We start from the raw sequence: 26,698 nt of genomic DNA on the forward strand, positions 1-26,698 counted from the left end.
AATTCTCCCTGATGCCCTGATATTTTCCACAAGCTGTGAGGAAGTGCATCTCTGTCTCCACCACTCCCTGACTGCAGTGCGAGCATATCCTGTCCTCTCTTGGCAGCCTGGTCTGCCTGTGTCTGCCTTTTTCGATCGCTAGGCTATGTTCGCTAAGTCTGTACCTTGTCAAGGTTCTTCTCAGTTTGTTATCCTTTACCATGGTCAGGTAATCAGCTATGTTGTATTGTCTGTTTAGGGCCAAGTAGCAATTGAGTTTGCTTTGGGTTTTTGTTGTTTCTGCCCAATATGTCAGATATTTTTCCTTTTGCTTAGCGACGATTGTGTTGGGTCGAATTCTTTGTGTTACCCTGTCACTGTCCTGGGGCTGGTTATTGTTAGTATTGTTAGTAGTTACTTCACTGAGTCCCAGGACTAGTTGACTGAGGGTATTCTTCTTTATGGTCAGCTCTTGGCATTTCAGGGCGTCGTAGTGATAGCATTGGGGATTGCTCATTTGTAGGTGATTCCAAAATTTGGTGGCTCTTTTTTGGATAGTGATTATTAATGGATATTGGCCTAGTTCCGCCCTGCATGCATTGTTTACTGTTTTCCTTTGAGTCCGGAGGATACTTTTACAGAATTCTGCATGTAGGATCTCAATTGGGTGTTTGTCCCATTTTGCAAATTCTTGTTGAGTTAGCGGTCCCCATACCTCACTGCCATAGAGTGCAATTGGTTCAATTACTGATTTGAAAATTTTGAGCCAAATGCTAATTGGGATTTCTATTTGGATTGATTTTTTGATGGCATAGAAAGCCCTTCTTGCTTTCTCTTTCAGTTCATTCACAGCCAGTTTGAAGTTTCCCGTAGAACTGATTTTTAAGCCCAAGTATGTGTAGTTAGTGGTTTGTTCAATTTTGGTTGTTCCTACTGTGAAATTTATTTTGGGTCCCTGATGTTTGGATCTTTGCTGGAACACAAGGACTTTGGTTTTTTGGGGATTTATTGTCAGGGCCCAAGTCTGGCAGTACGACTCCAGCAGGTCCAAGTTTTGCTGTAGCCCCTCTTTAGTAGGTGACAGCAGAACCAGGTCGTCTGCATAGAGGAGGAATTTAACCTTGGATTCATATAGGGTGAGGCCGGGTGCTGTAGATTGTTCAAGTAGTTTTGCCAATCCATTTATGTAAATATTAAAGAGTGTCGGTGAGATTGGCGAGCCCTGCGTCACCCCCCGCCCCTGTGGGAAGTATTTTGTTTGTTTGTCTCCAATTTTAACTGCACATTTGTTGTTTGTATACATTGATTTAATTACATCATATGTTTTCCCTCCTACCCCACTTTCGATAAGTTTCAGGAATAAACCGTCATGCCAGATGGAGTCGAAAGCCTTCTGGAAATCTACAAAGCATGCGTAGATTTTGCTTTTGTTATGGTGAACGTGTTTGTCAATTAGGGTCTGTAGGGTGAAGATATGATCGGATGTTCTATAGTTTGGCAGGAATCCAATTTGGCTTTTACTCAAGACATTGTGCTCCTCAAGGAAGTTTATAAGTCTTTTGTTTATGATGCTACAGAATACCTTCCCTAGGTTACTGTTTACACAGATGCCTCGATAGTTGTTTGGGTCGATTTTGTCCCCACTTTTGTATATGGGCGTTATGAGTCCTTTGTTCCAGATATCAGGGAAATAACCGACACTCAGAACCAAGTTGAAGAGTTTTAGGATAGCCAGTTTCATTTTGTTGTCTGTGTGTTTAATCATCTCGTTTAGTATGCCGTCTGTCCCGCAGGCTTTTCCTGGTCGCAGGTCCTTGAGTTTTTCAAGAAGTTCTTTTTCTGTTATTATGGCGTCCAGCGGGTTTTGGTTATCTTTTATGGCCATTTCTAGCTTTTCCAGTTTTTTGCATATTTGGTGTTGCTCTGGTCTTAGTGTGTTTTTCTGGTATAATTTTTCAAAGTGGTTTACCCATGTGTCCCCATTTTGAATGGCCAAATCGTCGTGTTGTTTTTTGTGTAGTGTTTTCAAGTTTTCCCAGAAACAATTGGAATCTATGGATTCCTCCATGGAGCTGAGTGTATTCTTAATATATTGCTCTTTTTTGGTTCTGAGTGTGTTTCTGTATTGTGTTAGTGTCTGACAATAAGTAAGGCGTAGTTCCTCGTTTTCTGGATGTCTGTGTTTTTGGTTTGATATTTTTCTAAGTTTTTTCCTCATGTTATGGCAATCTCGGTCAAACCATTTTTCATAGTTTTTTGTTTTGGGTTTGTTCTTGCGAGCTTTCAAGTTTGCATTTGTTGCCAAATTATCAAAAATATTGTTTAGTTTACTAACTGCCCGGTTTACGCCTTCTTTATTGTGAGTGTATATGTTATCCAGAAAGGTGTCTAAGAGAGCTTGAGTTGATGCATTGCTAATTGTTTTCTGGTATTTTTCCGTGTCGTTTTTGGCCCATCTGTACGATTTTTTGGTGTTGTACAGTTTACTGGGTTGTGTTTCTATGTTGTTTGTTTCTGTCTTTTTGAGGAACATAGTAATTTGACTGTGATCTGACAGTGTTGTTTGTGGTTTGACTGTGAATGCTCTGAAAGAGGATGGGTCTAAGTCTGTAATCATATAGTCTACTGTGCTGCAGCCAAGAGGTGAGCAATAGGTCGATCTTCCTAGGAGGTCTCCTATGAACCTACCATTGACAATGTACAGACCCAGGTTTCGACAGAGCTGTAGTAGCTGTTTTCCATTGGTATTTGACTGCTTGTCACAGTTATGCCTGTATGGAAGGGAAGGGATGTCAAAGTGGTTATTCCCGAAAACGTAATTGTTTCCCTGATTATTGGTGAAGTCTGGTTCTTCGCCCGTTCTTGAATTGAGGTCCCCACAGATCAACACGTTCCCCTGGGCCTGGTATTGGATAATTTCCCCCTCCATGTTGGAGAAGGTGTCCTCTTTAAAGTACGGGGAATCGATTGGAGGGATATAAAGTGCGCAAATGTAAACATCTTGGGTGTTTGAGATAATCTCCCTCTCAAGTTTGAGCCACATATGGTTTTCGCCCTTTTTTATAAATTTGATGTAATTCTTAAGTTCTGTTTTAAACCAGATCAGTATGCCTCCGGAGTCTCTGCCTTGGGTTACACTTGGTAATTTATTGGAGGGGACCACCAGCTCAGTGTACCCTTGGGGACAGCCAGTGTGTCCTTTTCCTTTATACCAAGTTTCCTGTAAAATGATAATATCTAGGTCTTTAGTTTCATCTATGAACTCTGGGGTCCTACTTTTCACTTCTCGCAGTGAAGAGCGTAGACCTTGGATATTCCAGGTCGAAATATATAAGGATTTCATGTTAAGTTTGATCTTTTACTATGATAGGTTAAAGAGTGGTACGTGTTTGTCGTGTCTAAGTGTGGGAAAAAAAAGATCACATCAGTTGTCTACAAAAGTTAATACAATTTGGTTACAGTTCTTTCTATTAATTAGTCCTTGATCCATAAGGCGGAAGTAGATGCTGCTGCACATCTGCTTATTGTCTCTTAATGGATTGTTTCTGTCTGAGGTATTGCGTACGTCCTGTGCATCTCTCCCTCTGTCTGGCTGGGAGCAGTCCTATTCCCCTGTGGGACAGGAGTGGTGCAGGTCTGATATTGTTGTTTTGCATGGGGATCCTCTCTGGTCTCGGTTGGTGTGTTGGTGGTCCTTGTAGTGTTCCTGATATGTACCCCGCTGATCTCTGGTGGTCGGGGGGGGGTCCTCTTGGAGTCTGGGTATGGACCCGGTTAAAAGCGACGTCCTTCAGGGCTTTAGCAAAGATCGATATTCTTTGCCTTTGGATGTGGACGTGGTCGTAAAGACATTCCTCATCAAGGGTGGGGTGTTGGGCCAGGTGTACGTTGTGGTTTGATTCGCAGTCTCTTGCTATGCTGGCATTTATCTCATGAATTGTGTTGTTGTTGAAGTCTGTTCTCGGCAATATTGTGGAAACAGTGATTCTAGTGTTTGGAAATGTACTGCTTGCTTTCCTAATCATTGCTCTGAGCGATGTTGCTACTTCTTTCTGTTGGGTCTTTAGGTCATTTGTGCCCGTGTGTATTATTATGTGTTGGGGGGAGCCTAATCTGGCTTTGGTCAGCCATCCCATGGCTCTGTTTGTTGTTGGGCACCAGATCTTTTCTACTTTACTTCTAGGGAATAGCTTTTTCTCCCATAGAAATTTCCCATTTGAGTCTATGAGTATTACGACGTCAGCCTTGTTTGTGTTTACTGTCTGGTGGCTTTCGCTTGGACTCATAGTGTGTGTGCTGGGCTGGGGTGTCTGGTGTGTGCGTACCTCTTGTGAGCGGCCCGCTTGTGGTTCCACGGTGGTGGGGGAAGATTGCGAATCAGTATGCTGGTCGGTCTGTGTGGCACCCCTTGTATTGTGTGTCTGTTGCTTTTGTTCCGTGTGGGAGTGCAGCCGTTCCGTCCGGCTCTGTCTTGTCTTATCTCTAGCCTCTGGTTGCTGGTCTAATGGTGTTATCTCTCCTCTATGGCTCTCTTCTTTTTCCTGCAGCTCTTTCACCTGATTCCTAAGTAGATTCACCTGGTTCTCAAGTAGCTTCAGCTCTCTCTTGTGTCTCTCCCTCTCCTGATTTTGATAGTCATTCATTTTGAGGAAGTCCTCTCTAAGTTTAACCACCTCTATCTCTAATTGATTAAATTTATCTTTTGGTTGTATCTGGCTGTGTGATCCCGGGGTATGTGCCTGGTCGGCCCTGGAAGGCTCACTCACTTCCTGGCTAGGCTGGTCGGCCCTGGAGGGCTCACTCACTTCCTGGCTATGCTGCTCTTCTCTTGGTGAGCTGGGAATGGTAGGGGGACTATGTGTGGCTTCCTCCCTGGTAGTTATGCTGGGGTTTGTCAGTTGTATCGTGTGGCTGTGGTTCCCCGGGGTTGGTGTCTGGTTTGAACTGTGTGGCTCGTTCACCTCCTGACCAGGCAGATTTTCTCCTGGTAAGTTGTCAATGTTGGGGGGAGTGCGGGCCACTCTGGGGCTGTTCCTTCCCCCCTTAGTTAATTTTTTCAGTGTCCTGAAGGCTGTTGCAAATTTGTCGAGGTTGCCTTGCACTAATATTGTTCCGGTATTGTACGCGTTGACCGTCGTAGTTGAACTGTCTCCTGGTGTGTTAATTTTCATTATGGACCCATTTGCGGTATTTTCTAGCTTAACATTGGTATAGTGTGATTTTATTGCTGTGATCCAAGCCACTGGCTGATCTGAGTAGAAAATGAGGTTACTTTTTGTCCCATTGTTGTAACAGTCAGCAAAAAGTGTTTCTGGTTTTTCTCTCATCTGCTCATGCTTGAACGCTTTTATAGCTTTTTTTGCGGTGTTGGGGGGAATCTGGAAGCGGGGCTGTTGTGGATCTTCTGATTCGCTCATTTTTGGTAAAGTATTGTTGATCTTAGAATAAGCTTTTCTGGGGCCCCGGGTTTGGTGTTTCCCTCTCCCTGTTCGCGAACTTTCCCGGTCCCCCTCTCCGACCCCGTGGTCCCTGGGCCTCGGCTTCTGGGTTCACCCTTCTCAGGCCTGGGTCTGTGAGCCGCTGTTTCCCGGTGCCTTCGGGCTGTTCCCCTCCCCCTCAGAGGTCTCTGTGCCTCTGTCTCGGCCTGGCTCCTCGGGCCTTTCCCTGGCTTCAGTCTCCCTCCCTGGGCCCTGTACTCACAGTCTTGGTTTGCTTCTGGAAGCCTTCTGGTTGCTCCCCTTCGCCTCAGAGGTCTCTGGGCCTGGCTCCTCGGGCCTTTCCCGGGCTTTCTATCCCAGACGCCGCTCGGGCTGTGCCTCGTTCGCCGTTCGGGTGCTGGACTGCGGTCGTCGCTCGGGTGCTGGACTGCGGCCGTCGCTCGGGTGCTGGACTGCGGTCGTCGCTCGGGTGCTGGACTGCGGCCGCCGATCGGGCCGTGTCTCGTTCGCCGCTCGGGCTCCCCGAGTCACCTCGTTCCGGCTGCCGCTGCGTCTCCGTGCGGCCTCCCCGATTCGCCTCGTTTCCCGAAGCGGCCTCCCCGAGTCTCCTCGCTCCGGCTGCCGCTGCGTCTCCGTGCGGCCTTCGCGCCTCGGTTCCCGATGCGGCCGAGTCACCTCGCTTCTGCTGCTGCTGTGGCCCCGTGCGGCCGCTGTTCTTTGGTTTGTATATTTTTTTTTCCCTTATTTCTTTTTTTTTTTTCTTTGGCTTTTTTTTTCTAATTTCCTCTGGGTTTTTTTTCCTTTGGTGGTCTTTTCCTTCCTTACTTAATCTAGACTAAACTTAAACTTAAACTTAACTAAACAAACTAAACTAACTTAACTAGAACTAAATTTAACTTTAAAACCTTTTAAAACTTGAAATGAACCTTTTTTTCCCCCACTTTAAACACTAAAAACACTAAAAATTCAGCAGCCCATCTTCAGCGTGTGTATTCACTCTGTCTGGCTGTCTGGCTATCTGTCACTCTCTCTCCCCCGGGCCCGCCTTCACCCGGCCTTCGGCGGGTTCAGTCTCCGCTCGCGGGGTTCAAACCCGAGGCTGAACCCGGATCTGGAGCGGGGATCCGGGCCGGGTAGAGCGGCCAGGCCCTGGCCCTGAACGCGGGCCCCGCTCACTCACTCACTCTCACTCACTCACACACACTCTCACTCTCTCTTTTTCTCACTGTTTCTCCGCCGGTTTTTTTCATCTTTTGAATCAGCAGAAAACGGCCACCAACAAGGAACGGGAACAAGATCAGCGGAGGGGGCGCTGCCTGCAGTTCCCGAGCCGGACAGGAGGGGGCGCTGCCTGCAGTTCCCGGGCCGGGCAGGAGGGGGCGCTGCCTGCAGTTCCCGTGCCGGACAGGAGGGGGCGCTGCCTGCAGTTTCCCGGCCGGGCAGCAGGGGGCGCTGCCTCTGGCGCGGTCCCCTCGGTGTCTCTTTTTCTCGCGCTTTGCTCTTTGGCGCTGAACTCTGACCCGAGGATCGGCGAGGAGCAAGAGCGGGAAAAACGGAGAGAAACCGGGAAAGAGAATAAACAACGGGTAAACCGGGGGAGACCGGTAATAGAGCGGGGCCCGGACCCCGGGAGAGAGTGAGCGGGGCCCGGACCCCGGGGGAGAGTGAGCGGGGCAGCGTGAGCGGGGCCCAGACCCCGGGGGGGGAGCGGGCCCCAGTTGCTATTCTGGGGTGGGGTACCTGTTGGGTTGAGTTTAATATTTATTTTTTGTTCAGGTGCTGTGTTGCTGTTTGTCCCAGGATGCCGTCCATTATCTGCACCACCAGTCCCGGCACAGCGGTACTCGACTCGCTGGAGAATGCGGGGCGACTGATCGACAAGCACCTGCTGGACGACCGCCTGTACCCGGACCTGTCCGAGCTGCTCAATGTCCCCAACTACAGTAAGGAGCTTCCTGAGGTGCTGCCCTCGCCCCCCACAATCGCTAGGTCCTCGTGGAGCTTCCCGCAGTCGCCGGGGTCAGCGCGGTGCTTCCCGCAGTCGCCGGGGTCAGCGCGGTGCTTCCCGCAGTCGCCGGGGTCAGCGCGGTGCTTCCCGCAGTCGCCGGGGTCAGCGCGGTGCTTCCCGCAGTCGCCGGGGTCAGCGCGGTGCTTCCCGCAGTCGCCGGGGTCAGCGCGGTGCTTCCCGCAGTCGCCGGGGTCAGCGCGGTGCTTCCCGCAGTCGCCGGGGTCAGCGCGGTGAGCCCCCCCCCCCCCCCACACACAGTCGCAGGGTCAGCGTGGAGCCCCTCCAGCAGCGTGGAGTCCCCTGCTACCGGACCCCGTGTCACACCTGGACGTGGCTGCTCACACTCTGTACTAGAATATGGTGAAAGGTCTGGATATGATGGAGCTGTGTATGCGTAAGGGATTGCAGGCTCCCACGTCAAATACGTCAACCCTCAATTTGGGTAAAATCAGGCAGGTTGTGACAGGAAGTGACAGAGAGTTTAATAACGGTAATAGGGCATGAGCGACCTAAGCCACATCAGGGAAAATAGTGAAACGTTAAAATTATAGGCATTATATCTGAATATACACGAAGCATTCATAACAAGATAGATGAATTAATGGCACAAATAGAGATAAATTGGTTTGATCTAATAGCCATTACGGAGACATGGTTGCAGTGTGACCAAGGTTGGGAACTTGGGTACTTGACATTTAGAAAAGATAGGCAAAATGGAAAAGGAGGGAGGGTAGCCCTGATAAATAAAGGATGATTTAAAGGCAGTAGCGAGAAAGGGTCTTGGCCCAGAAAATCAGGATGTAGAATCTGTATGGATGGAGCTAAGAAATAGCAAAGCGCAGAAAACACTGGTGGGAGTAGCTTATAGGCACCTTAACAGTAATCATAGTATTGGACAGAGTATAAATCAGGAAATTCGAGGCGCCTGTAGCAAAGGTAATGCTACAATCAGGGGGGACTTGAATCATCATATAGACTGGGCAAACCAAATTGGCAAAGGTAGTGTGGAGGACGAGTTCATGGTGTAGTGTCCGTGTGTAGATAAAGACACTGAAGACAGGAGTTGGTTCATAGGTATTTACTAAGCAAGTCTGGGGGGTTTCTAAAGGATATACACAATACACAGGCTTATATAGCCCAAGTGGCAATTACTGGCATTACGCACACCTGGGGCTCTTAAAGGCACATACACCACCATTGCTCTTAAAGGCACATACACCACAATTCCTCCCCTTCTAGCTAACTAGTACATCATATTTTAAGTAATTATTAATTAAATGTTATATGCAAAATAAGATACATTGCTGTATTAATTAATTATAAGTTAGTCTCTCAGGAGGCTTCCTGACTCGGTCCGGATAACGCCTCGGGGGTGTAGTAGTTTCTGGTGGTGTCGTAGGTTCTTCTGGCAAGGCTGATTCGGCTTGAATGCCAGTATCGGGTTCCAGTCTCACCGGATCGGAGGTAGATATGGGTATATCTACTTCATCGTTAGATGTATAGAGTGGTGGTGCAGGTTGTCCCTTTTCGGATGACTTGATGATTTGGTCAGCATGGCGTCTTATTATGCTTTCTCCGATGTCCACGGTATACATCAGTGGTCCTAGTCGTGTGCAGATAGTTCCAGGCTGCCATTTCTCGGTACAGTAGTCCCGGGCCAAAACCGGTTGGCCTATCTGGAAGGCCCTAGTTGGCTTTTCATTCATGCCCTGAAACTGCCGGTTCTCCACGTCCCTTCGGATGTTGGGCTTGACCAAATCCAGCCGGCATCTTAGATTTCTATTGTAGAACATCATGGCGGGAGTTTGGTTAGTAACCATATGTGTTGCATTCCTATATGCAAATAAGAAGTTATCCACCTTGTGCTGAAGTTTTATGTCTTCATTACTCATGGCCTTTATGGCCTTCTTGAAGGTCTGGACAAACCTTTCAGCCAATCCATTGGTGGCGGGATGGTATGGGGCGGACGTGTAGTGCTTTACCCCATTGTTCTTTAAGAACTTTCTGAATTCTTCGGACACAAATTGCGGTCCATTATCAGAACATATCTGTTCCGGCAGCCCATTCCTGGCAAATATGGTCCTTAATACTGTGATGGTTTTTTCCGTGGTGGTGGAGGACATCTTTATTACCTCCGGCCACTTGGAGTGTGCATCAACTGCGATTAGAAACATTGAGTCCATAAATGGACCAGCAAAGTCGATGTGTACCCTTTGCCAGGGAGATGAGGGCCACTCCCATGGATGTAGAGGGGCTTGTGGTGGAGCGTTTTGGACCTTCTGGCATCCTAGGCAGCTCTTGGTCATTTCTTCGATGTCTCCATCGATACCTGGCCACCATACAAACGCCCTAGCTAGGTTCTTCATTTTCACTCCACCCAGATGCCCCTCGTGAAGCTCCTTTAGCACTTTATCCTGGAGTTTGGGTGGAATCACCACTCTGGATCCACACATCAAGGTTCCTCGGCACACTGACAGCTGTTCTCTTCTTTGCGAGAATGCTGGCAACAGTGGCTCGCCATGTGCTGGCCATCCCTTCACTGTTAAATCGTAGACCCGTGAGAGAGTAGGGTCATTTCTTGTCTCCCTTTCAATGGCAGAATTTGTCACCGGTAGACATTCCACTATAGTAGAGTGGAATATCTCTACTGGGTCTACTGTAGGTGCCTCTTCTATCGTTGGCAACGGTAGGCGCGATAAACCGTCAGCATTCCCATGCTGTTTTGACCCTTTGTATTCAATGTTGTATTGGTGTGCCCCTAGAAAAAGGGACCACCTCTGTAGTCTTTGTGCCGTCATAATGGGGACACCTTTTTTAGGGTTGAATATGGAGATGAGGGGTTGATGGTCAGTCAGCAAGGTAAATTTTTGTCCGTGTAGGTAATGGTTGAATTTCTTCACTCCCCATACCAGGCTGAGTGCTTCCCTGTCTATTTGGGCATAGTTACGCTCAGCTGAGTTTAATGAGCGTGACGCAAAAGCTATCGGCCGTTCTGAGCCATCAGGGAATCTATGGGATAATACCGCTCCTATGCCGTAAGGGGATGCATCGCACGCCAGTCTGATTGGTAGTGATGGGTTGTAATGAGCCAAAACTTTCTCGGATGTGATTAAGTCTTTACATTTATGGAAGGCACGTTTACAGTCTTCGTTCCATTTCCAAATCACTCCTGTCTGTAGAAGATCATTAAGAGGGTGTAGAATAGTTGATAAGTTCGGTAAAAATTTATGATAGTAATTTATTAATCCCAGGAATTACCTTAATTGTGAAACATTTTCAGGTGCTGGGGCTTTTATAACTGCTTCAATTTTTTCAGGTGACTTATGCAACCCTTCCTTATTAATTATGTGGCCACAATATGATATCTGATTTTGGAAAAATTCGCACTTGGGGCGATTTGCTCATAGGCCCCGTTCTTTCAGCCTAGTGAGCACCTGCTCCAAATTGGCAAGGTGCTCGTTGTCGTTTTCTCCTGTTATAAGGATGTCGTCTAGGTAGCAATGAGTCCCCGGAATCCCTTGCAGGACTTGCTCCATAGCTCTTTGCCAGATAGCTGGAGCTGATGCTACTCCAAAAACCAGTCGATTGTACTGGTACAGGCCTTTGTGTGTGTTTATTGTGAGATACTTTTTAGAGGTCTCCTCAACCTCCATCTGTAGATATGCCTGTGCCAAGTCAATTTTTGTGAAACGTTTCCCTCCGGATAGTGAGGCGAAAATATCTTCTATCCTCGGAAGAGGATACTGTACCGTGTGAAGGACCGGGTTTACAGTCACCTTAAAGTCCCCACAGATGCGAATTTTTCTCTGTTCCTCAGAGTTATTTTTCAATGCTTTTTTCATGACTGGAACGATGGGTGTTGCCCATTCGCTCCAATCTACTTTGGATAATACGCCTGCCTTTTCCAAATTCTTCAGCTCTGCCTCGACTGCCGGACGTATTGCGTATGGCACCGGTCTTGCCTTAAAAAATTTTGGAATTGCTGTATCTTCCACTTTTATTGAGGCGGTGATGCCTTTCAAGGTTCCTAGTTTCTCTTGAAACACTTCTTTGGCGTTGGCCAAGATGTCTTTTAATCGTTCAGGTATGATGTCATCATTGTTTTTTTCCTTACTGGTCACCGTCAGTGCCTGAATGGAGTGCCAGTCTAAACGTATCTTCCTTATCCATTCACGTCCCAACAACGGTGGACCACCATCTTGTAGAATGTATAAATACAACTTTTGTATTTCTTTGCCGTTGTATACCACAGGCACCCTTATTTTTCCTTTGGGGTAGACTTTCTGCCCCGTATATGTTTTTAAGATAATGGATGTGTCTTTTAGAGGTATATGCGAAAATAGCCTCTCGTAATCTCGTCGATTTATCACGGTTAGAGCTGATCCTGTATCTAGCTCCATTTTAACTGGGGACCCTGCTATTGTGAGGGTAACCCAAATGGTTTGGTAATCTTCATTGGCAATTACATTATGTAATTTGAGAGAGCTTAGTCTCTTGTTCCCAGAGTCGCTATCGCTCTTCTGGTCTTTGGAGCTACTGTCCGTCATCATTTGTACCTTTCTGTGCTTTTCCTTATTGATTCTTTTCCCGTTAGTGGATTTTTTATTTTCAGATCGGCATACACGTGGAATGTGTCCTATCTTTCCGCATCGCCTGCATGCTTTTTCTTTGAACCAGCAATCCCTCTGGTCATGGTTGGATCTGCCGCATCGATAACATTTCTTGAAACCCTGTGTCATTTCATGGGTGCCGAAGTCCTGTGGCCTTTGCTTTATCTTTGCCACTCCTATTGCACTGAAAGCCTTGTCCAGTGTTAAATCTTTTCTAGAAGATACCTTCTTTTGTGTTTCTACACTTAGGGGATCGCAGATGAATTTGTCTTGCAGAGAATCTGCCAGTCCTGCCTCGAATTGGCAGTGTAGGGTATCAACAATCTCTTCAAAATTCTTGTCCATCGGTTCGGCTGGAGTGATTAAGTTGCGTAACAGCTTGTATGTTTCTGCGCCCATTAGATCCAGAAGCACTGAAGCTTTTTTTTCATCTTCTATTCCATTTGCGGTGCAAAACACCTCCACTCTTTCTACATATGTGGTCCAATCCTCTATCTTGTTATCAAAAACATCAATATTGCCAAAGTCAGGCTTTGTTTCGTTATCAAAAGCATCAATATTGCCAGACTTAGGCATTTCAAAAAAAAGATATGGCGCTTCCCGCGCTTTTTTTTTCTCTGTAGCAACGATATGGCGCTTCCCCGCCACTGCTACCGATAACAACGCTGTTTTACTGTGGTTTCCGTTTATTCACTGTTGGAGACTCGTTCCCGACGGAGGTCTAAACGCTGACCTGCTTGCCGTGCCGGCCGTCTCCCGAGTGCACCCTCCCAGTCTGTTATTGCTTGCCTCCGATTTCGCTGCCTGTCTCAGCTGTAGAGCCCGCCGCTGGAGCTCCAGCCTGACGCCCAGGAAGGATTAGCGCAGTACCTGTCACCAGCTTGGCCAGCTGGTGAAACCACAGTTTCTCTTACTTCCTTGAGTCTTCTGGACGCTGGAGGAATCGATGTCCTTGAGGTGCTGCCGAATTGCAGGTAAGTCCGTTTCCACTTCGTCGCCACTGTAGTGTCCGTGTGTAGATAAAGACACTGAAGACAGGAGTTGGTTCATAGGTATTTACTAAGCAAGTCTGGGGGGGGTTTCTAAAGGATATACACAATACACAGGCTTATATAGCCCAAGTGGCAATTACCGGCATTACGCACACCCGGGGCTCTTAAAGGCACATACACCACCATTGCTCTTAAAGGCACATACACCACACATGGAATGCATTTAAGACAGTTTTCTAGAATAATACGTTGAGGAACTAAGTAGGGAACAGGCTATTTTAGATCTTGTATTGTGTAATGAGACAGGATTAATTAGTAATCTCATAGGAAAGGATTTTCTCGGGAAGCGGGATCATAATATGATAGAATTTCACACTGAGTTTGAGAGATGTGGTTAAGTCCGAAACCAATCACATCGATATGAGGGACGAGTTGGCGAAGGTAGATTGGGAAATTAGATTAAAAGGTATGACTGTAGATAAGCAGTGGCAAACACTTAAAGAATTAATTCTTAATTCTCAATGACTATACATTCCATTGAGAAAAGCGATCCATCTGTGGCTGACTAGAGAAGTTAAAGATAGTATTAGATTAAAAGAAGAGGCTTACACTGTTGCCAAAGAATAGTAAGCCTGAGGATTAGGAGAGTTTTAGAAACCAGCAAAGGATGACCAAGAAACTGATAAAAAAGGGAGAAAATAGAATATAAGGGTAAACTGGTAAGAAATATAAAAGCAGATTGTAAGAGCTTCTACAAGTATGTAAAAAGGAAGAGAGTAGCAAAAGTAAACGTTGGTCCCGTAGAGACTGAGACAGGAGAAATTATAGTGGGGAAAGCAAATATTTTGTATGTCTTCGCAGCAGAAGACCTAAAAAAAAAAAATACCAAAAATAGTGGGGAACCAAGGGTCTAATGAAGGTGAGGAACGTAAATTAATTAATATTAGTAGAGAAAAAGTACTGGAGAAATTAATGGGATTAAAAGCTGACAAATCCCCTGGACCTGATGGCCTACATCCTAAGGTTTTAAAAGAGGTGGATGCATTGGAACCAATGTTCCCATTAAGCTGCGCGACCACGTGGCGGTCTGGAGGTCCCACTCAGCCGGCTCATCGGCTTTTAAATGGAAAAACCAGGTGGAAATTTGAATGGGCTGCGCAGCCCGTTAAAGGTGCCATGCACCCAAAAACAATTAATGGGAACATTGATTGGAACATAGGAACAGGAGGAGGCCATTGAGCCCCTTGAGCCTGTTCCACCATTCAATGAGATCATGGCTGATCTGCGACCTAACTCCATAGACCCGCCTTTGCCCCATATCCCTTCATACCTTTGGTTAACAAAAATTTATCAATCTCTGATTTAAAATTAACAGTTGATCTAGCACCAATTGCCATTTGCAGAAAAGAGTGCCAAACATTTACCACCCTTTGTGTGTAGAAGTGTTTCCTAACTTTACTCCTGAAAGGCCTGGCTCTAATTTTTAGTCCTAGAATCCCAACCTGTGGAAATAGTTTCTCTCTATCTACCCTTTCAGTTCTCCTTAATAGCTTGAAAACTTCGCTCAAATCACCCCTTAGCCTTCTAAATTCCAGGGAATACAACCCTAGTTTGTGTAATCTCTCCTCGTAATTTAGCCTTGAAGTCCGGGTATCATTCTCGTAAATCTATACTGCACTCCCTCCAAGGCCAATATATTGGCTCAGAAAATCAAGATGCAAAATCAGTCTGGGTGGAGCTAAGAAGCACCAACGGGCAGAAAACATTGAGAGTTGTCTATAGGTCTCCAAACAGTAGTGGTAATGTAGGGGATAGCATCAAACAGGAAATTAGAGATGCATGTATCAAGGATACTGCAGTAATCATGGGTGACTTTAATCTACATATAGACTGGCCAAACCAAATTAGCAGTAATACTGTGGAGGATGAATTCCTGGAGTGTGCACGAGATGGTTTTTTAGACCAGTACATTGAGGAGCCAACTAGAACAGGCTATCCTAGATTGGGTATTGTGCAATGAGAAGGGGTTAATTAATAATCTTGTGAGGGGTCCTTTAGGGGAGAGTGACCATAACATGATAGAATTCTTCATTAAGATGGAAAGTGAAGAAGTCCAATCCGAAAATAGGGTCCTAAATCTAAACAAAGGAAACTACAAAGGTATGAGGAGTGAGTTGGCTATAATAGATTGGGGAGCTTCATTAAAAGGCATGACGGTGGATAGGCAATGGCTAACATTTAAGGAACGAATGCATGAATTGCAACAGTTATACATTCCTTTCTGGTGCAAAAACACAAAAGGAAAAGCGGCCCAACCATGGCTAACAAAAGAAATTAAGGATAGTATTAGATCCAAAGAGGAGTCCTATAATGTTGCCAGGAAAAGCAGCGAGCCTGAGGATTGGGAGCAGTTTAGAGTTCAGCAAAAAAGGACCAAGAGATTGATTAAGAGGGGAAAAAGAGAGTATGAGAGTAAACTTGCAAGGAACATAAAAGCGGATTGTAAAAACTTCTACAAGTATGTAAAAAGAAAAAGATTAGTGAAGACAAATGTAGGTCCCTTACAGTCAGAAATGGGAGAATTTATAATGGGAAACAAGGAAATGTCAGAGCAATTAAACAAATACTTTGGTTCTGCCTTCAAGGAAGACACAAATAACTTCCCAGAAATACTAAGGAACCAAGGGTCGAGTGAGAAGGAGGAATTAAAGGAAATTAGTATTACTAAAAAAAAGTGCTGGAGAAATTAATGGGACCGAAAGCCGATAAATCCCCAGGGCCTGATAATCAGCACCCCAGAGTACTAAAAGAGGTAGCCATGGAAACAGTGGATGCATTGGTTGTCATCTTCCAAAATTCTATAGATTATGGAACAGTTCCGGCAGATTGGAGGGTGGCCAATGTCACCCCACTATTTAAAAAAGGAGGGAGAGAGAAAACTGGGAACTACAGACTGGTTAGCCTAATATCAGTAGTAGGGAAAATGCTAAAGTATTATAAAGGATGTGATAACAGGACACTTAGAAAATATCAACGGGATTAGACAAAGTCAACATGGATTTATGAAAGGGAAATCGTGTTTGATAAACTTACTGGGGTTTTTTGAGGATGTAACTGGTAGACTAGATAAGGGAGAACCAGTGGATGTGGTGTATTTGGATTTTCAGAAGGCCTTTGATAAAGTCCCACATAAGAGGTTAGTGTGCAAAATTAAAGCACATGGGATTGTGGGTAATATACTGGCATGGATTGAAAATTGGTTAACAGACAGGAAACAGAGAGTAGGAATAAATGGGTCTTTTTCGGGGTGGGAGGTGGTGACTAGTGGGGTACCGCAGGGATCAGTGCTTGGGCCCCAGTTATTCACACTATAGATCAATGATGATTTGGATGAGGGAACCAAATGTAATATTTCCAAGTTTGCTGACGACACAAGACTAGGTGGGATTGTGAGTTGTGAGGAGAATGTAAAGAGGCTTCAAGGCAATTTAGACAAGTTGAGTGAGTGGGCAAATACATGGCAAATGCAGTATAACGTGGATAAATGTGAAGTTATCCACTTCGGTAGGAAAAACAGAAAGGTAGAGTAGTATTTAAGTGGTGGTAGATTCGGAAATGTTGATGTACAAAGGGACCTGGGTGTCCTTGTACACCAGTCACTGAAAGTAAACGTGCAGGTGCAGCAAGCAGTTAGGAAGGCAAATGGTAAGTTGGCCTTCATTGCAAGAGGATTTGAGTACAGGAGCAAGGATGTCTTACTACAGTTATACAGGGCCTTGGTGAGACCACACCTGGAGTACTGTGTGCAGTTTTGTCTCCTTACCTAAGAAAGGATATACTTGCCATAGAGGGAGTGCAGCGAAGATTCACTGACTGATTCCTGGGATAGCAGGACTGTCTTATGAGGAGAGATTGGGTCGACTAGGCCTGTATTCACTAGAGTTCAGAAGAATGAGAGGCGATCTTATTGAAACATATAAGATTGTGAAGGGGCTTGATCGGGTGGATGCGGTGAGGATGTTCCCAATGATGGGTGAAACTAGAACTAGGGGGCATAATCTTAAAATAAGGGGCTGCTCTTTCAAAACTGAAATGAGGAGAAACTTCTTCACTCAGAGGGTGGTAGGTTTGTGGAATTTGCTGCCCCAGAAAGCTGTGGAAGCTACATCATTAAATACATTTAAAACAGAAATAGATAGTTTCCTAGAAGTAAAGGGAATTAAGGGTTACGGGGAGCGGGCAGGAAATTGGACATGAGTCTAGGTTCGGAATGGTCATGGCCCTGTGGGTAGTGGAGTGGGCCCAGGGGCCGTGTAGCCTGGTTCTGCTCCTACTGTGTTCTAATTCTGTTAGATTTCAGGAGATGGTTTTATTCCTGTTCCTGGCTGGGGTGGAGATCGCCTTTACAGAAGGTAAGTACTGTAGAAAATATAGGGACAGAGTGATCTCCTGGAAGAATTTCGATCGCCTAGATGGGTCGGAGAGGAATTTCCCAGATTGTCTTCTCCCAAATTGGCCATTGGGTCTTTTATCTGGTTTTTCGCCTCTCCCGGGAGATCACATGGGTTCGGGTGGATGCACAGTGATAGAAGATTTGAGGTTAGGATCAGATCAGCCATGATCTTATTGAATGGTGGAGCAGGCCCGAGGGGCCGATTGGCCTACTCCTGCTCCTATTTCTTATGTTCTTATGTTCTCATTGAAACGTATAAAATCCTGACACGGCTTGACAGACTGGATGCAGGGAGGATGTTTCCCCTGGCTGGGGGGGTCTAGAACGAGGGGTCACAGTCTCAGGATACGGGGTAGGACATTTAGGACTGAGATGAGGAGAAATGTCTTCACTCAGAGGGTGGTGAACCTGTGGAATTCTCTACCACAGAAGGCTGTGGAGGCCAAGTCACTGAATATATTTAAGAAGGAGATAGATAGATTTCTAGACACAAAAGGCATCAAGGGGTACGGGGAGAGAGCAGGAATATGGTATTGAGATAGAGGATCAGCCATGATCATATTGAATGGTGGAGCAGGCTCGGAGGGCCGAAAGGCCTACTCCTGTTCCTATTTTTCTAAGTTTCTATACCCTTCCTAAGGTGTTTTGATCTTCCAGAATTCCCTAGATTCTAGAACGGTCCCTGTGGATTGGAAGGTAGCCAATGTGACCCTGCTGTTCAAGAAAGGAGGGAGAGAGAAGATGGGGGACTACAGGCCAGTTAGCCTGACATCAGTCGTCGGGGAAAATGCTGGAATCCATTATTAGAGACGTAGTAACAGGGCACTTAAAAAATCGTAATAGGATTGGGCAGTCAGCACGGTTTTATGGAAGGGAAATCGTGTTTGATGAATCTGTTAGAGTTTTTTGAGGATGTAACTGACAGGGTCAATATAGGGGAACCAGTTTGGATTTTCAGAAGGTATTTGATAAAGTGCCACACAAGAGGTTGTTACACAAGGTTAGGGCTCATGGGGTTGGGGGTAATATATTCAAAAGAAACATTTGTATTGAGCCTTTCATGACCACGGGACATCCCAAAGCGCTTTACAGCCAATGAAGTACTTTTGAAATGTAGGTAGTGTTGAGGGAGCTTTGCTCTGTATCTATCCCATGCTGTGGGTCAGGGTTCAGGGTGGAGGGTCAGTGGTTGTGGGGGGTGGGCTCACCGCGCTCGATGTGTTTACTGACCGCTCTCTTTCTCCACAATTACAGACAGTCCATCCCTGTCTGGGATGACAGATATGGATTACCCTCTCCAAGGACCCGGCTTGGTATCTCTACCCAACCTTCCAGAGATTAGCCCTATCCGCAGAGTCCCGCTGCCGCCGGAACTGGTGGAGCAGTTTGGACGTATCTTTTGGTGATTGTAGCGAGGCTCAGCATGTTAACCAGGAGCTGGGCCACGAGTGTGTGGCGTTAGTGCTTCTGGCTTTGGTGTGCGGCCGCGAATGCGTGGGGCTGCGGGACGCTCGGTCACTCTCGGGTCAGTAATGGGCTCGGTCACTCTCGGGTCAGTAATGGGCTCGGTCACTCTCGGGTCAGTAATGGGCTCGGTCACTCTCGGGTCAGTAATGGGCTCGGTCACTCTCGGGTCAGTAATGGGCTCGGTCACTCTCGGGTCAGTAATGGGCTCGGTCACTCTCGGGTCAGGAATGGGCTCGGTCACTCGGGTCAGTAATGGGCTCGGTCACTCGGGTCAGTAATGGGCTCGGTCACTCTCGGGTCAGTAATGGGCTCGGTCACTCTCGGGTCAGTAATGGGCTCGGTCACTCTCGGGTCAGTAATGGGCTCGGTCACTCTCGGGTCAGTAATGGGCTCGGTCACTCTCGGGTCAGTAATGGGCTCGGTCACTCTCGGGTCAGGAATGGGCTCGGTCACTCGGGTCAGTAATGGGCTCGGTCACTCGGGTCAGTAATGGGCTCGGTCACTCTCGGGTCAGTAATGGGCTCGGTCACTCTCGGGTCAGTAATGGGCTCGGTCACTCTCGGGTCAGTAATGGGCTCGGTCACTCTCGGGTCAGTAATGGGCTCGGTCACTCTCGGGTCAGTAATGGGCTCGGTCACTCTCGGGTCAGTAATGGGCACGGTCACTCTCGGGTCAGTAATGGGCTCGGTCACTTTCGGGTCAGCAATGGGCTCGGTCACTCGGGTCAGCAATGGGCTCGGTCGCTCTCGGGTCAGTAATGGGCTCGGTCACTCTCGGGTCAGTAATGGGCTCGGTCGCTCTCGGGTCAGTAATGGGCTCGGTCACTCTCGGGTCAGTAATGGGCTCGGTCACTCTCGGGTCAGTAATGGGCACGGTCACTCTCGGGTCAGTAATGGGCTCGGTCGCTCTCGGGTCAGCAATGGGCTCGGTCACTCTCGGGTCAGTAATGGGCTCGGTCACTCTCGGGTCAGTAATGGGCTCGGTCACTCTCGGGTCAGTAATGGGCTCGGTCACTCTCGGGTCAGTAATGGGCTCGGTCACTCTCGGGTCAGTAATGGGCACGGTCACTTTCGGGTCAGCAATGGGCTCGGTCACTCGGGTCAGTAATGGGCTCGGTCGCTCTCGGGTCAGTAATGGGCTCGGTCACTCTCGGGTCAGTAATGGGCTCGGTCAATCTCGGGTCAGTAATGGGCTCGGTCACTTTCGGGTCAGCAATGGGCTCGGTCACTCGGGTCAGTAATGGGCTCGGTCACTCTCGGGTCAGCAATGGGCTCGGTCACTCGGGTCAGTAATGGGCTCGGTCACTCTCGGGTCAGTAATGGGCTCGGTCACTCTCGGGTCAGTAATGGGCTCGGTCCGATCTCCTGCAGCCTCAGTGAATGTTCTTTACCTCCCGTGTATCAGACATGCAGTGTAATTGTATGATGGGTGTTTTCCCTGAGATTGGAAAGGCCTGGCTGACCATCGACAGCGACATCTTCATGTGGAATTACGAGGACGGGTAAGTCGAACACTTGGCAGGAGCGGGTGGGAATCTGGAGTATATCCTGAGGGAGAATGGGTGGGCCCGGGAATGTATCCTGTGAGAGGTAATGGGTGGGCCCGGGAATGTATCCTGAGGGGGAATGGGTGGGCCCGGGAATGTATCCTGTGAGAGGTAATGGGTGGGCCCGGGAATGTATCCTGAGGGAGAATGGGTGGGCCCGGGAATGTATCCTGAGGGGGGATGGGTGGGCCCGGGAATGTATCCTGTGAGAGGGAATGGGTGGGCCTGGGAGTATATCCTGAGGGAGAATGGGTGGGCCCGGGAATGTATCCTGAGGGGGAATGGGTGGGCCCAGGAATGTATCCTGAGGGGGGATGGGTGGGCCCGGGAATGTATCCTGAGGGGGAATGGGTGGGCCCGGGAATGTATCCTGAGGGGGGATGGGTGGGCCCGGGAATGTATCCTGAGGGAATGGGTGGGCCCGGGAATGTATCCTGAGGGGGGATGGGTGGGCCCGGGAATGTATCCTGAGGGGGAATGGGTGGGCCCGGGAATGTATCCTGAGGGGGGATGGGTGGGCCCGGGAATGTATCCTGAGGGAATGGGTGGGCCCGGGAATGTATCCTGTGAGGGAGAATGGGTGGGCCCGGGAATGTATCCTGAGGGAATGGGTGGGCCCGGGAATGTATCCTGTGAGGGAGAATGGGTGGGCCTGGGAATGTATCCTGAGGGAGAATGGGTGGGCCTGGGACTGTGACTGTATCTTGTGAGCGGGAATGGATGGGCCTGGGTCTGTATCCTGAGAGGGAATGGGTGGGCCTGGGACTGTGTCCTGTGAGCCGCCAGGTCAAGCAGGAATAGAATAGGGAGCAGGGAGGTAATGTTAAATTTCGATGGAGCCTTGGTTAGACCACACCGAGCTCTGCGTAGTGCTGCTCTCCACACTACTCGGGACACCTTCAATCACTGGAGCAAGTGTAACTATCAGAAAGGATTGAATAGGCTGGGGCGCTTTGCTCTGGGGAAAAGACTGAGTGGGTGACCTGATGGAGGGCTTTAAAATGATGAGATTCAAGAGGGTGTGTGTGGAGAAACTGCTTCCGTTGTGAGTGATTCCAGATCAAAGAGGCTTCAAGATAAGATGGTCGCTAACAGATCATAGAAAGAGTTGAGGAGCAATTCCTTTACCCAGAGAGTGGTGAGCATGTGGAAGTCACTACCACAAGGAGTCTTTGAATCAGAGAGCATTGATGCATTAAAGGGGAGGCTACATATACACGAGGGAGAAAGGAATAGGGGGCAAAGTGGGAATAGAGGGATACAGGGTGGGAATAGAGAGATGGGGTCAGCGTGGGAATAGAGGGATGGGGGCAGAGTGGGAATAGAGGGATGGGGGCAGCGTGGGAATCGACAAATACGGGGGAAGGGTGGGAAGAGGTAATGAGAGTGGGAGGAGTCTTGTGTGGAGTATAAACACCAGCATAGACCGGTTGGGCCGAATGGCCTGCTTTACCCTACCGATTAAGGAAATGGCAGAGAAATTAAACAAATACTTAGTGTCTGTATTCACGGAAGAAGACGCAAAAAACTTCCCGAAAATATTGGAAAACCAAGGCTCTAGCGAAAATGAGAAACTGAAATAAATTAGTATTAGTAAAAAAAATAGTACTGGAGAATTTAAGGGGACTGAAAGCCGATAAATCCCCTGGTCCCGATGGCCGACAACCTAGGGTTTTGAAACGGGTGGCTAGAGATAGTGGATGCATTGGTTGTCATTTTCCAAAATTCTATAGATTTGAGAACGGTTCCCGTGGATTGGAAGGTAGCAAATGTAACCCCACCATTTAAGAAAGGAGGGAGAGAGAAAACGGGGAATGACAGACCAGTTAGCCTGACATCAGTAGTGGGGAAAATGCTGGAATCTGTTATTAAGGACGTGGTAACAGGACACTTAGAAAATAATAATAGGATTGGGCAGAGTCAACATGGATTTATGAAAGGGAAATCGTGTTTGATAAATCTGTTAGAATTTTTTGTGTTTGTAACTTGCAGAATAGATAAGGGAACCAGTGGATGTGGTGTATTTGGATTTTCAGAAGGCATTCGATAAGGTGCTACACAAGAGGTTATTAAACAAAATTAGGGCTCATGGGTTTGTTGGGTAATATACTAGCATGGATTGAGGATTGGTTAATGGACAGAAAACAGAGTAGGAATAAATGGGTCATTTTCGGGTTGACAGGCTGTAACCAGTGGGGTACCACAAGGATCAGTGCTTGGGCCTCAGCTCAGTAAGGAAGGATATTAGCTCTGATGATGTGGAATCTGTATGGGTAGAGCTGAGAAATACTATGCGGCAGAAAATGTTAGTGGGAGTTGTATACAGACCCCCAAACAGTAATGCTGAGGTTGGGGATGGCACTAAACGGGAAATTAGAGACGCGTGCAATAAGGGCACAGCAGTTATCATGGGTGACTTTAATCTACATATAGATTAGGCTAACCAAATTACTAACAATACAGTGGAGGAGGAATTCCTGGAGTGTATACGGGATGGTTTCCTGGACCAATATGTCGAGGAACCAACTAGAGATCAGGCCATCTTAGACTGGGTATTATGTAACGAGAAAGGATTAATTAGCAATCTTGTTGTGCGAGGCCCCTTGGGGCGGAGCGATCATAATATGATAGAATTCTTCATTAAGATGGAGAGTGAAGTATTTGATTCAGAGACTAGGGTTCTGAGTTTAAATAAAGGAAACTATGATGGTATGAGGCGCGAGTTGGATAGGATGGATTGGGGAACGTTATTTAAAGGGTTGACGGTGGATAGGCAATGGCAAACATTTAAAGATCGCATGGATTAACTACAGAATTTGTTCATCAGTTTGGCATAAAACTAAAGGGTAGTGCAGTGAATGTGGTATACATGGATTTCAGTAAGGCTTTCGATAAAGTCCCGCATAGGAGACTGATCAAGAAGGTAAGAGCCCATTGGATCCAAAACTGGCTAAGTGGCAGAAGGCAGAGGGTGATGGTCGAAGGTTGTTTTTGTGACTGGAAGCCTGTGTCCAGTGGGGTACCGCAGGGATCGGTGCTGGGTCCCTTGCTGTTTGTGGTCTACATTAATGATTTGGATGTAAATGTAAAAGGTATGATCAGTAAGTTCGCAGATGACCCGAAAATTGGTGGGGTGGTAAATAGCGAGGAGGGTAGCCTCAGTCTGCAGGACGATATAGATGGGTTGGTCAGATGGACGGAACAGTGGCAAATGGAATTTAACCCTGAAAAGTGTGAGGTGATGCATTTTGGAGGGATTAACAAGGCAAGGGAATACACAATGAATGGTAGGACCCTAGGAAAGACAGGATCAGAGGGACCTTGGTGTGCATGGACATAGCTCCCTGAAGGCAGCAGAACAGGTGGATAAGGTGGTTAGAAAGGCATATGGGATACTTGCCTTCATTAGCCGAGGCATAGAATATTAAGAGCAGGGAGGTTATGATGGAGCTGTACAAAACGCTGGTTAGGCCACAGCTGGAATACTGTGTGCAGTTCTGGTCGCCACACTATAGGAAGGATGTAATTGCTTTGGAGAGGGTGCAGAGGAGATTCACCAGGATGTTACCTGGGCTGGAGCGCTTCAGCTATGAAGAAAGACTGGACAGGCTGGGGTTGTTTTCCTTGGAGCAGAGAAGGCTGATGGGGGACCTGATTGAAGTGTACAAAATTATGAGGGGCATAGATAGGGTAGATAGAAAGGAACTTTTCCCCTTAGTAGAGGGGTCAATAACAAGGGGGCATAGATTCAAGGTAAGGGGCAGGAGGTTTAGAGGGGATTTGAGGAAGAACTTTTTCACCCAGAGGGTGGTTGGAAGCTGGAACTCACTGTCTGAAAGGGTGGTAGAGGCAGGAACCCTCAACATTCAAGAAGCATTTGGATGAGCACTTGAAATGCCATAGCATACAAGGCTACGGACCAAATGCTGGAAAATGGGATTAGATTAGACAGGGCTTGATGGCCGGCGCGGACGCGATGGGCCGAAGGGCCTCTTTCTGTTCTGTATAACTCTATGACTCTAAACAAGGTGACTCATCCGTGGCTAACGAGGGAAATTAGGTACAGCATAAGATCCAAGGAGAGGACATATAAATTGGCCAGAAAAAGCAGCAAACCTGAGGATTGGGAGCAGTTTAGGATTCAGCAAAGGAGGACAAAGGGATTAATTAAGAGGGGGGAAATCGAGTATGAGAGTAAGCTTACAGGGAACAGAAAAACTGACTCAAAGCTTCTATAGATATGTGAAGAGAAAAAGATTGGTGAAGTCAGGCGTAGGTCCCTTGCAGTCAGAATCAGGGGAATTTATAATGGGAAACAAAGAAATGGCAGACCAACTAAATTCATACTTTGGTTCTGTCTTCACAAAGGAGGAGGACACAAATAACCTCCCAGAGATGCTGGGGAACATAGGGTCTGATAAAAGGGTGGAACTGAAAGAAATCAGTATTTGTAGGGAAATGGTGTTAGGAAAATTGATGGGTCTGAAGGCTGCTAAATCCCCAGGGCCTGATAATCTACATCCCAGGGTACTTAAGGAAGTGGCCCTAGAAATAGTAGATGCATTGCTGGTCATCTTCCAGAACTCGATAGACTCTGGAACAGTACCCATGGATTGGAGGTTAGCTAATGTTACCCCACTATTCAAAAAAGGTGGTAGAGAAAAAGCGGGGAATTATAGACCGGTAAGCCTGACATTGGTAGTGGGGAAAATGCTAGAGTCCATTATAAAAGATGTAATAGCAGAGCACTTGGAAAGCAATGACCGGATCGGACAAAGTCAACATGGATTTACAAAAGGTAAATCATGCTTGACTAATCTACTGGAATTTTTTGAGGATGCAACTAGTAAAATAGATAAGGGAGAACCAGTGGATGTGGTGTATTTGGACTTTCAGAAGGCTTTCGATAAGGTCCCACATAAGAGATTAGCGTGCAAAATTAAGGCACATGGGATAGGGGGCAAGGTATTGACTTGGATAGAGAACTGGTTGGCGGACAGAAAGCAAAGAGTTGGAATAAACGGATCGTTTTCCGAGTGGCAGGCAGTGACTAGTGGGGTACCACAAGGATCGGTCCTAGGACCCCAGCTGTTCACAATATATATTAATGATCTGGACGAAGGAATTGGATGTAATATCTCCAAATTTGCAGATGACACAAAGCTGGGTGGGAGGGTAAGCTGTGAGGAGGATGTCGTGAAACTCCAGTACGATTTGGACAAGTTGGGTGATTGGGCAGAAACATGGCAAACGCACTATAATGTGGATAAATGTGAGGTTATCCACTTTGGTGGCAAAAACAGGAAGGCAGATTATTATTTGAATGGCAATAGATTGGGAGAAGGGGAAGTGCACAGAGACCTGGGTGTTCTTGTGCACCAGTCGCTGAAGGTAAGCATGCAGGTGCAGCAGGCGGTTAAGAAGGCAAATGGTATGTTGGCCTTCGTAGCGAGAGGATTCGAGTACAGGAACAAGGATGTCTTGCTACAGTTGTACAGGGCCTTGGTGAGACCGCACCTTGAGTATTGTGTGCAGTTTTGGTCGCCTTACCTGAAGAAGGACGTTTTTGCCATGGAGGGAGTGCAGCGAAGATTCACCAGGCTGATACCTGGGATGGCAGGAATGACGTATGAGGAGAGATTGTGTCGATTGGGCTTATACTTACTGGAGTTTAGAAGATTGAGAGGGGATCTCATCGAAACCTATAAAATTCTGTCAGGTCTGGACAGGCTAGATGCAGGAAGGATGTTTATGATGGCCGGGGAGTCCAGAACCAGGGGTCATAATCTAAGGATAAGGGGTAAGCCATTTAGGACTGAAATGAGGAGGCATTTCTTCACCCAGAGAGTGGTGAACCTGTGGAATTCTCTGCCACAGAGGGTGGTGGAGGCCAGTTCATTAAATATATTCAAGAAAGAGTTGGATATATTTCTTAAGGCTGACGGATCAAGGGATATGGGGAGAAGGCAGGGACCGGGTACTGAATTTGGATGATCAGCCATGATCACATTGAATGGCGGAGCAGGCTCGAGGGGCGGAATGGCCGACTCCTGCTCCTATCTTCGATGTTTCTATGGAACAAAGAAATGGCAGACCAATTAAATTCATACTTTGGTTCTGTCTTCACAAAGGAGGACACAAATAACCTCCCAGACATGTCGGGGAACATAGGGTCTAATGAGAGGGAGGAACTAAAAGAAATCAG

At 47.1% G+C, this 26,698-nt stretch overlaps 2 protein-coding genes across 6 annotated transcripts in view; one reads left to right on the forward strand and one right to left on the reverse strand.

Annotated features, from left to right (window-relative positions):
* The window catches only part of wdr70 (WD repeat domain 70), a 114,854-nt gene extending 108,095 nt beyond the window's left edge, over window positions 1-6,759 (reverse strand). The window contains exon 1 of one of the 2 annotated variants that reach the window (XM_085962489.1): window positions 6,644-6,759. In XM_085962489.1, coding sequence (XP_085818615.1) covers window positions 6,644-6,667 — 24 coding nt within the window. In that variant the 5' untranslated portion in view covers window positions 6,668-6,759. The remainder of the gene's footprint in view (window positions 1-6,643) is intronic. The other variant, XM_085962360.1, reaches the window with a different exon arrangement.
* Window positions 6,760-6,864: 105 nt separating this feature from the next.
* Window positions 6,865-26,698, forward strand: part of nup155 (nucleoporin 155) — a 246,435-nt gene continuing 226,601 nt past the window's right edge. For 2 of the 4 annotated variants that reach the window (XM_085962233.1, XM_085962254.1), the window contains exons 1-4: window positions 6,865-7,003; window positions 7,194-7,360; window positions 18,735-18,872; window positions 20,352-20,448. In XM_085962233.1, the coding sequence (XP_085818359.1) occupies window positions 7,219-7,360; window positions 18,735-18,872; window positions 20,352-20,448 (377 nt within the window). In that variant the 5' untranslated portion in view covers window positions 6,865-7,003; window positions 7,194-7,218. The remainder of the gene's footprint in view (window positions 7,004-7,193; window positions 7,361-18,734; window positions 18,873-20,351; window positions 20,449-26,698) is intronic. The other 2 variants (XM_085962243.1, XM_085962265.1) reach the window with 1 other exon arrangement.

This window comes from Somniosus microcephalus, chromosome 1 (genome assembly GCF_052327205.1).
Source record: "Somniosus microcephalus isolate GS21.2 chromosome 1, FLI_Smic_1.0, whole genome shotgun sequence".
Lineage (NCBI taxonomy): Eukaryota > Metazoa > Chordata > Chondrichthyes > Squaliformes > Somniosidae > Somniosus > Somniosus microcephalus.